The sequence below is a fragment of the Miniopterus schreibersii genome (assembly GCF_964146895.1).
Source record: "Miniopterus schreibersii genome assembly, chromosome: 10".
Lineage (NCBI taxonomy): Eukaryota > Metazoa > Chordata > Mammalia > Chiroptera > Miniopteridae > Miniopterus > Miniopterus schreibersii.
Window position 1 is genome coordinate 75,540,117 of NC_138110.1, and position 10,899 is coordinate 75,551,015.

Here is a 10,899-nt window from a genome sequence, read left to right on the forward strand (position 1 = left end):
TTTCTGTTTCCTCCACATCGGGTAACGGCAGGTAATTATTTAAAGACATAGGATCAACTTGCAATTAAAATCTGTTTCCCTTGTTTCCTTCATCTTTCTGGGGAGAGAGGGGACTTGCGTTTGTCACCAAAACCAAAGAGATGGCAGGCCACAGGCTCAGGAGTGAGAACAGACCGAGTGTGCCCCTGAGGTGGGCCCCCGGGCCGGTTCCCCCTCACATAGTACCGTATGCATGTGTGTGCATGTGTGTGTGCGCATGTGTGTTTGTGTGCAGGCTTCTTGAAAGAAGACCAGACCAGCCTGGCTGGGACCTGAGCCTCGCCGCTAACGGGGACTGGCGGGTCCTGCTCCACAGGGAAGGGGAAGCCCGCCACCCAGCTGCCTTGGGAAGAACAGGGAATCTGTCTTCTCCTGAAATGGGGCAGGACACCCTGGCGAATGGCACATCCACCCCTGGACCTGTTTTTTGTGAGAATGCTGCCTTGTTCCTACAGGCAGGTGCCCGACACTCAGCTTCCTCACCCGCCCAAGGGCTGAGGGTGTGGCAGCCAGGCAGGGGGGGTCCGGGCATGGTGGGCACTCAGTGAGGGGTGGTGGTGGCGACTGCCTCGGGTACGGGGCTGAGGCGGGAACTGTGGCTTTCTCTGTGCCATCTTATAAACAAAGGCGAAACTACCACAGGCAGAAAACAAGCAGCCAGAAAAGGGACGGGATTTTCTCATGAAGGTTGTCACTCGATACCTCTAAGTATTGTGGCAGGAGGCACGCTCTGGGGTGGTGCCAATGTTCTAGGTCTTGGTTAGGATGGTGACAGCCCCACGAGTGTTGGCATTAGCAGCCCGACTAAGGGGTGCGGGGAGAAAGGGGCTGGGCAGGGCTGGATAACTGGCCTCTTCCATCGCTCTCCAGGCGCCAAGTTCAATGGCAGGGAGTGTTGTTATTTAAAAAAATATGTTTTTATTGATTTTTATAGAGAGGAAGGGGGAGGGATAGAGAAGTGGAACCATGGATGAGAGAGAAACATCGATCAGCTTCCTCCTGCACACGCCCTGCTGGGGATGGAGCCCGTAACCGGCCTGTGCCCTGACCGGGATCGAACCCTGACCTCCTGGTTCATGGGTCAACGCCCAGAGCTAAGCCAGCTGGGCAAGGGCAGGGAGTTTTAATTGTCCTGGAATTAAGATTTAGCGACCTGTCCTTCCTTCTCCAAAATAAGTGGACAACACCTGCCCCCCCGGCCCCCCCCAGCCCTGGCGTGAAGGGACCTCACCCAGACGTCTCTCCAACCCTGCGCGCTGGCCAGTGCCCGAAGGGGAGTCTTTTTTAATCCAATCGCGCCACCAGGCGGCCCATTCGGGCACTGCAGGCTCCCTAATCTGCCAAGCGTCCGCAGGTGCGGGCTGGGCGGCCCTAAGGAAGTGCGGGGATCAACATTTGGGGCCACGAATGCCTTTGATGGGAGCAAGTGCCACCTCGTGCATTTGCTGAAAAAGCTGGAATTTCGGGCCCTATTGGGGGGAGGGTTACGAACACAAGAATTTAACCCTTTCGGTTCCTGGTCCACTGCCCAGACCCATCCTCTGAGAAAGGCAACAGGACGGGAAGGGGCGCAGGAGGCATCTACAGCCCGGTGCCCTTTCCAGTCTCGGATGCCCTTGCGCTCCAGGCGAGGTCTCAATATAAGTGAGGTCATCTCAGCAGGGGTGAGGGGCGTTTTCTCGCCTCGGTCACCCCCAGACCCAATGGCCGGGTGTCGGTGTGGCGTCTCCCCCTGGTGGCCAGATGGCGCCACTGCACCGCTCGCCCTTGGCCCCGGAAAGGCGCGACTCCGCGGAGCTGGTGGCCCGTGCGCCTGGCTGGGGCTGGGGATGCGCAGGGGTGGCTGCAGCCCCGACGCCGCGGTGGGCGAGAGGTGAGGGTCTCTTCTTCCTAGCGCTCCCTCCCTCTCCCCCCTCCCCCCAACCCAAATCAGAATCCTTGGGCATCACGCTCTCACTCCCGGCTCACCGCGCCCTGGAGAACCGCGCACCCCGCCTTCACCCACCGGGGTCCCTGTGGTCCTGAGGATCGCTCGGGCTCGCGGAGACCGCCCCTGGCGTCCCTGTGGAGCCCTCCTCGTGGCCAGGGCGCGTCTGGACCACAGGACCAAGTTCACTGTTCCCAAACATGACAGAAGCTGGCGTGGAGAGGGAGGGGGCGCGTTCGTGGAGAAAGAAGGATGGGGGGGATTTTGAAGCGAGTAAAAAGGGTTCCCGAGTGCAGATAGCTCCTGTCGACGCGCATTTCCCAAGCCGGGCACCAGCGGGCCTGCGGGCAGCGGGCGGCTCCCGGCGCGGAGATGCCGCCGGAGCGCGGAGCTCGGGCGCCCCCTGGCGGCGGCGCGCGCGCCAGGACGTTTCCCTTGCCCTCGCCAGAGGCGGTGCGTCTGCGGGACGCGGGGTCCCCGCGCGGGCCTGCATTTTCCCACTTGCTCGAGTGGCGGCGCCGTGGCCTATTCGTCTTTTTATTAACAAGGACGCCCTGGGAGGAAAAAGAAAATTAAAACCTTTAAAAACCAGACAGGGTGGGAGGGGAGGGTGAGTGTGCGCCTGTGCACGCGCGCGGGGAGAGAGAGACAGAGACAGAGACTTGGGGCGCTGGTGAAAGCAATAAAACTCAGATCGCTTCCTTGGCGAGATAGCGGCGGCTATAATGCGCTGGGGGGATCAGGGGTTTATTTGAAGATCCTGGATAAAAGATGATATATCGACACGGTTTAGAGTGTCATTGCGCCTGGCCTCTCAGGAAGCCACAAGTACATATTTCCTGAAATACCGGCCAACACAATATCTAATCCACATGCCACTTAAGCATGGGAGGGCCACCTCAGCATCTCACAAGTCCACGCCTGGTTTCCTAGTTCTGGGCGGGGGACCCCCCAACCCCCAGGACCTGGGTCTGCTGGATGCCCCTCCCCTGGCCTATGTCTTCAGTCCAAACAATCACTTAGCCACGGGCCTTAATAAATACATCTGAGATCTGTCCTTATGCTCGGTAAATATTGGATTAGGTTTTCAATGACCAGGCTTTTGAAAAGGCTGGAGAAATCCACACCAGGTCTCAGCTAAGCCCAACGGTCAATAGGTAAGAAAAATAAGTAGTTTTCCTGGCCGGGGTGGGGGCGGGGTGTGTGTGTGTGAAGGGGGTTCTTACTCTTACCAAGTTATCTGATCTACTAAATCTGCCAGTAGTACTGACTAGGAAGAGGGGGAGCACCCACATTTTGGATTAGCTGTAATTTCCACCATCTCTGCTGTGCTCCTTAGGCCTGAGTGACTTTGCTAAAGGGGGGACACCTGTGGGTTCTATTTTTATTTCCACAGCACTCAGCATGAGCTGGTTTTGTTTAGCACATATTTTTTTGCTTAGGTTGCTTGTGGGGGTTTTTGAGCCAGTTACTGGGGAGGTGCATGGCCCAGAAGGTCTCCCACTGCCCCGCGCAAACTCGCGCTTAGGTGAGGCAAAACCCCGCAAATCCCCTGGAAGCTTCGCTCTGCCTCCCTGTTGCTGAGTTTTGCGAACAAAACGATGCTGGAGACATTAAGGATTAAAGAGGAAGCCCCTCTGTCCTCTGACGCGGGGTGAGGGAGTAAGGTGGGGAGGGTAAAAGAAGTTTTTAAATTGGGTTTCCGGTCACACCGCGATGCCGGTGGGATGTCTGTGCATAATTCGAATGACACGCTGTTGGTAACCCAGTGTTGCTGCGGGGTGGACGTGGCTTGGAACCAGCTGGGCCCAGGACTGAGGGGCCCCTCGGCCTCCCCGAGCCTTTCCTGCAGCGCGTGGAAGGGCGGCTCCCTGGCCCAGGGCTCGGGACAGTGCGGTGCAGGAACCAGGGGACTGGATTTTCATCTACCCTGGACGGAGAAGCCCAAAAAGGCCGAGCATCCCCAAGGCCCTGGGCACCCTGTCTCCTTCTGAGCCTGGCACAGTCCAAAGGCTTCGACGCAGGGCACCCGGAAAGGGGGAGCCTAGCTGCTTGTTCTGAGGAACCAGGGCACAGAAAGTGAGCGCAATGAGTCCAAACACAAGGCCCGAGCCCTGGAGTTAACAGAGATGTTTGGTAGAAAGACCCAGGTTGGGGGAAGGGGGGAGAGGGAGAGAGATCTCTTCAGAGAGAGAATGGGGGGGGGAGAGAGAGGGAGAGATCCAGCTCTCAGCGTGTCACGGGGCCTGGGCAGGGCAAGCGCCCTCTGAAGCCATCAAAGACAGGGGTGGCTTTTTTCCCTCCTCTAGTCTCCTCCCCAATAGATATAGCACGAATTTTTAATGCGTCTTCCTTTCACAGACAACAATAAAGGGTTTGAAAGCCGGACACAATTTGGGTTTTGTGCGGGTCCCTCCTCGCGCTCCCTCGGCCCAGCTGGCCATATGGAATCCAGCATGGAGCCCGCGGATGACAAAGGGACCCAGTGACAGGCCCAACAAAACCCCAAGGAGACTTCTGCCTGACTCCGGGATTCACTGCCCGCGATAAGCGCGCTGAATGGTGCGGGGTGGGTGGGGGGAGGGGGGGCCCTCTCCTGCTTCCCCTCGCTCTGTCCCCTGAGATCCATTCTCTGTCCCTTTTTAATATGCACGCCTCTAACATCCCCAGCTCCCAGCGCTCCCATTGTGCGGTTTTGTGCAGCCCGCTGTAGATTGGGCGAAGATAGACTGCCAAAGCGACCCGCCGCCGGGGGCGCTCCCAGGGCGCTGGGGTTAGGGCCACACAGGGCTCCACGGGCGCTTTTATTGACTCCATGCGGACCCGAGGACAGAGAGGGGCGGGTGCCGGGCCCACCTCCCTGGCTCCCTGCCGCTCGGGGCACACCCAAACTGCAGGCCTAGGCGCACGGCCACTGCCCCAAATGCGCACGCAGGAGAAACCTACGGGAATCTGGACTTTCCAGGCAGCTTCCTGCCTCCTCGGAAGCCTGGAAGCTCCTATGATCCATCTTGGCTCTGAAGCCCTAGGGCCAAAGAATGCAGTCTCGGGGCTGTGCCCCAGGCCTCCTGACAGCCCCACTCCACGCGGCTCTGAACTCTCAGCTCCCTTCCGGCTGGATTTGGGGTTTACAGGGAAGCTGCCAGTGGGATGTCGAGTGGTTGGTCCCAGGGCCAGTCGGCCACTGGACTATTGCACAAAAAACGACCAGGGGAGATTCTCCTGGCCTTTACGAACAGCAAAAACAGTCTCCAAGCTAGTGTGGGGAACAAAGGGAGACTTTTCAGCGTTTAGAAAAACCTGGGTGGACCCGGATGAACCTGCAGATGGGAAAGGACATTTAGGAGCATATTAGAAAGACGTCCGCGCCCTCAGTTATCCAAGGCTGGCGCGTAACGCGGGAAAGGCGTTTAATCACGTCCCTGGGCGTGTAGCGCTGAGAGCTATTGACGCGCAGATTTGGTCACACGGATAATCATGTTTGCTTTAGATATTGAATTAAATCTGATCATCAACTAGAGGGAGCGAGAAAGTCAGCTGGGACCGCTCCCTTGGCTCAGCCTCCGCGCCCAGCCCCCCCCCCCCCATCCACCCACGAAAGTGGAGTCGGGGAAAGGAGACCTACAGTTTCCCAGGGGGGCGGGCTCTCAGTGCGGAGGGGTCTCGGAGCACCCGCTCGGCTCCGAGCTACGGAACCCCTGGTATTTTTGGAAATCCGTCAGATAGAAGAGAGACGCGCCCTCCTCCCACGGCCGCACGACCCCCTGGACGCTCCCCTGCGTGCGCAAGTGTGCGCCGGCCTCGGCCAGGGAGATCCCCCAGCCACCAGCGGGGGATGCAACCAGTTGTCCGCCAGAGAAGGACCGATGCGCCCTCCCCTGGGCGAACTCGGGGCTTATGCTCACTTTACGCTCCTCTCAGCCCAGCCTTGGAGGCCGACGCACCCCCCCCTTCAAATCCCTACTTTTTAGCAAGCAATCCCCCCAACTTCAGGCCAAAGAGCTGGCCTGGGGGACTGTGCGCAGCCAAAGGCTAGGCGAGGAGGGTGGGGACCCAGTCCCAGGGCAGGGGGCTTGAAACGCAGGAAGGGTGGGGCGGAACCCCTGTGAGCAGGGGCTGCCACCGACCCCCGCTCCCCGGCTCTCCCTCGCCAAAGAGCCTAGAGGAGGCGCAGCGCCCCACTCCCTCCCCGGCGCCCCCCTGCAGCCCCAGCCTAGGGCTCCCCTCTCTCCCCGCCCCCGAGCCCGCGCCGGGGGGTCGGGGATTTTGAGGAGGGGGTGGGGAATAGAGGGAAGCCGGCGCGCCTCAGCCTCTGCGCCCCCCCTTCCCTCCTTAGCGCGAGGTAAATCAAATGCAACAAAGTGAAAGTCATCGAGTGTAGTGGCTTCAACAGCTTCTCAGGCTGAAGGAGCCACTCGTAGATTTGGGCGAGCGAGGGGGGCTCGCTCCCTCGCCTTTGCATTTTCCAAAGTCACTTTTTCTGCCAAAGCCGGGAGGCCGCGGCCCGGGGCTCGGCGCGCCAGGCCGGCGGGGAGGCTGCGGAGCCCGCGGGCGACCCCGGGCGAAGGTCCAGAGCTCGCGGGCCCGAGGCGCAGCGCCCGCTCCCCAGCGCGGGGCCCGAGGTGCGGGGCGCGCCCCGCCCGCCCCGGCGAGGTCGGCGCGGTGAGGCGGGGCCGGGAGCGAGCCTCTCCCGCACCCCAGGCGCTGCCGGCCGCCCCGGGTCCCCGCCCAGAGGAGAAGCCTGGGTGACGGGGAGGAGCGCGGCTGGGCCGGGGTCCCTGCCCAAAGCCCCGGCCGGGCGCAGGGCGACAAAGTGACAAACGGGAGGGCCGGGCTTGGTTTTTGTTTTTTTTTTTTTTAAACACAGGATTTTTATTAAAATTCTTATTTAAAAAAATCGAAAGCTTTCAGCGCCCGGCGCTCTTGGGGAACCTCCCGGAACCACTGAGCTCCACGTTCCGGGGCTCAGGACGCGGGCGACGGGGCGGGGGCTTCGCGCCCATACATTTTTCCTGTTTCATATTTAAGAAATGTTCGCACTGGACAAAATAAAAAGGGCAAGAAAAGAAAACAGAGGTAACCGAACAGAAGCAAACCAAAACAAACCACAAAGGAAGGAGCTGGGCCTCTGGGGAGCACAGGCCCGTCTCCAAGGTCATGTTGGCAACAATCACCACCGATATTTACAACGAAAAGCGAAATCTGCCGCCAGTTGTCAGAACGTTTACATGGCCATAAATATGTAGTATTTTCTTATAAAAAAAAAAAAGGGAGACCCCAAACCCTCTCTATTTTAAAGTGTTCTCCACTTGCTTTAGAAGACTGTTGACAATATCGCTACTCACGCAAACAGATTCAACAAAATTCACAGAAGCAGGGGGAGGGCAGGGGCGCTGGTCTTTTTCTCCTCGAGTTGGGACGTGAGCGCGGAGTCGGTTCGGTTCGGTCCCGCGGGGGGGGGCAAAGAGCGAAGCCGCGCACCCGTCCTGTAAACACGGCTCGTGGAGCTCAGCCCTCTCCGAGGGTCACAGGGAGAGGGGCCGGGGCGGCGCCGGGCGGGGGAAGCTGCGTCTCCAAAGAGCCGCGGGCAGCTTCCCGGCGCCTCCCCAGCGCGGCCCCGAGTCAGCTCGACTCCACGATCCATCACCATCACCATCACCGCCGCCGCCAGGACCCAGTTCTCGCCTCGGCGGCCGCCGCGGGGGTGGAGCCTGGGCCCGGGGCCACGAGTCCCGGAGGGGCGGCGCTCACCAAGTCCACTGCTGGGCCTGCACCAGGGGGTGTGCTGTCGGGTACTGGGGGGTGCCGGCCGAGCTGTACTGGGCGTTGTACTGCATGTGCTGCAGAGACTGCGCGCTGTAAGCCGAAAAGGGGATGCCCGCCTGGAAGGTGGCGGCTGCCAGGTCCTGGGCTTTGAGCGCGTGGCACGGTTTGCCGTCCCTGACCAAAACGGGCACGGCCACGCGGCGCGGCGAGGGCAGGGGCGTCACCTCCATACCTTTCTCCGCCCGGGCGCGCTTCATCTTGTAGCGGTGGTTCTGGAACCAGATCTTGACCTGCGTGGGCGTCAGGCGGATGAGGCTGGCCAGGTGCTCGCGCTCGGGCGCCGACAGGTACCGCTGCTGCCGGAAGCGCCGCTCCAGCTCGTAGGTCTGCGCTTTGGAGAACAGGACCCGCCGCTTCCGCTTCTTGCCCGCGTCCCCCCCGCCGCCCGGGGTCTCCTTGTCATTGTCCGGCGACTCGTCGGCGGAAGGTTCCGGAGACTTGGAGCTCGCGTCCTGGGGCGCAGCGCTGGCCGCCAGCCCGTGCACTGCGGGGAGAGAAGCGCGTGAGGCGCCCGGAGGCCGCGCACCGGGCAGCCAGGTCCCGCGCGCCCCGACCCTCCGTGCGCCAACGGCCCTCCGCGCGCCCTCCGGCCCCGCGCCCCGCCGCGCGCCCCGCCGCCTTCGCCTTGCGCCACCCCCTCCGGCCCCCGGCCCTGCTACGCGCCGGGCCAAGCCGTTGGCGTCCGCCCGGCGAAACGAGCAGAAGCGGCAGGATTGGGGACTCGGGTCTTGTGTTTCTAGGGGTTCGCACAGTGTGGGTTCATATCTGGGGGGCAGTGGCGCGCGGGGAAGATCATCGCGGGTTAAGGGCTTCTGCCCCCTTAAGCAGTTTTCTTTCCGGAGCGACGTGGGCAGATTTTTAAAAGAAAACCCCCACAATCCGGGCATTGATCGGCCAGGCCATTTAAGGCAGGTTTTTGGGGGCTTTTCGTTTTTGTTTTGTTTTCGGACCTTTTTGGACACCTTCCGGTCCGCACAAAGCGTCCTCTATGATGGTTCCAGGGACAGGGCGAGCTATTTATACGCGGACCACCAGGCGCCTCCCCCGCCCTCTGCGGGCGCCCGGGGCTCGCTGGCCGGCTCCAGGGCTCGGGGCCTGTCCTTACGGGGCTGGGGAGCCACCGGGGAGCCCCAGCCCGGGCTGGCTTCTGCACCCCGCCTGGGGAGTTACTCCCCTGCCCTGTTCCTCTTAATTTTTCTCTTTAAAAAAAAATATATATATATATCTGAGACCAAGTCCATCTAGGGGACTAGGAGCGCTTGACGAGAGAAGCGGTTCAGGCGTCCCCAGCAAGTGTTAAGCATCTTGCAGGCGCACAGGGTGAGGGGTCGGGGCTTCCACGGCGCCTCCCCCCCCCCCCCCCCGCGTCCAGCGCTGCGGCCACCGGACGGAGGCGGCCACGACCGCGGCGGCCAAGTTTCGCTACTTACGGGAGTACTGCAGGCCCTCGGTGCTGGCCAGCCAGCGCGTGTAGGGGTTGTCGCTGCTGTCGTAGAAGGGACTCTTCAGGGGCAGGCTCTGCACCGTGTCCAGGGCGCCCTGCCCCAGCGGGCCGGCCCTCTTGGCGGGCTCTGGCCCCTCGCTCTCCTCCTCCGGCCCTTCGGCCACGGAGCCGTCCTCATCGTTGGTGTCCGGCAGGTCCAAGATGTCCTTGACCGAAAACCCCGTCTTTGTGTTGGTCAGCGACATGGCTCGGGACCTCGGGATTTAGGTCTCAAAGTTGTAGCGGCACTTGGTCAGTTCTTGGCGCTCCCCCGTCGGGGCGGGGAGGGGGCCGTGGGGGGGAGGGGTGGGGGAGGGGAGAGGGGGTGGGCTTTAATTATTGATATAATTATTTTGAAAAAGAGGAAGGGAAGGAAGAAGAAAAAAAAAAAACAACCGATGGGGAGGGGGGGAGGAGGAGAGCGCAGCGCGGCGCCTGCGTCTTCGCCGAGAGGCCGCGGAAATGGACGCGGGGAGCCGCGCGGCGCGGCGCCGGCCCGGTGTGCGCGTCGGGCGCGGAGCCCAGGCGGCGTCAGCTCGGGCTCCGGCGGCCGCGGGGCGCGCGGTGGCGGCTGGTGGCGCGGGGGAAATGGGCCATTGCCCGAGCGATCAGTCCATATAAGGCTGGGCTCCTCTCTCAAACCTGGGGAGAGGGGGAGGGGAGGGGAGGGGAGGGGGAGGGGGGAGGGAGGGAGGGAGGGGAGGGCGGAAAAAAAAGGGGGGGAGACATTAAAACCCAAAGGTTGGACACGTGTGGGCGGGTCTCGGAAGTCAAGTGGATGAAGACTGTATTTGCAGATTTGAAATTGTGGGTTTTGGGGAGCTCCGCGCTCCCAGCCAGCGGCCCTCTAGAGCGAGATGAGAGGTGTAACGTGTCAATTAATTGCAAAGACGGGGAGAGCCTTTTTCTAAAAACTCGGTATTTACATACAAAGGACCACCGCTGTCGCTCGCGAGCCCACACACTTGAAAGCGCCGTTTGAACAAATTGCATCTTTAAAAAAGCGGGGGCGGGGGGAGGGGGCGAGAGTACCAAACGAACCGAGAGCAGGGAAGAAGTCCCCCCGTGGAAACCCGCGGGTCCCCACCTCCCCGCCCCGGGCGCCCGCCCCCCCCCCCAGCCGGGAAAGGGGCGACGGGCGGCACCTTTGGGAAAGGGGGGGGCGTCCGCCGAGCCGCGGAAACCTCCCCTGCGCATCGCTGGTGGCTCCCGAACAAGATCCGGTTCAAATGGCAAGAGCCCAACTTCTGTAAGCCGCCTAGGTCAATATTTTGGTTGAGGCTTAGGGATGAGCACTGGAAATGACAAGGCAACTAATTGATTCTGGTTCGCGGCGAGAGAGCCCGAGACCCCGAAGAGGGCCGGCCGCGCGGCCGAAGCCACGCCGGGGACAACGCCCCCGCCCCCCTGCGCCCCTTTATTCGCTAAAGACTTTTTATTTCCTTCGCTCCGCCTGCCCCTCCGTCTCCGCGCAGTTCACTGGCGGCTTTTGGGGCGGCCCCGGGAGGGGAGGGTGGGGGTGGGGAACTTAGGAGGGGTTGGTACCCGGGCCCGAGGCTCAGGGGTTCCGCTGGCCTCGCGCTTCGGGTGGAGCACGGTTAGGCAGACCCCCCCCAACCTTCCT

The 10,899-nt window shown here is 61.5% G+C and overlaps 1 protein-coding gene across 1 annotated transcript; it reads right to left on the bottom strand.

Annotated features, from left to right (window-relative positions):
• Positions 1-6,825: 6,825 nt before the first annotated feature.
• NKX2-2 (NK2 homeobox 2) lies at positions 6,826-9,535 on the bottom strand. Its single transcript, XM_081148308.1, has 2 exons — positions 9,223-9,535; positions 6,826-8,276 (listed from the first exon to the last, which is right to left on the bottom strand). The coding sequence occupies exons 1-2, from the start codon at positions 9,479-9,481 to the stop codon at positions 7,714-7,716; spliced, it is 822 nt and encodes a 273-aa protein (XP_081004434.1). The 5' UTR covers positions 9,482-9,535; the 3' UTR covers positions 6,826-7,713.
• Between the last annotated feature and the right edge of the window lie 1,364 nt (positions 9,536-10,899).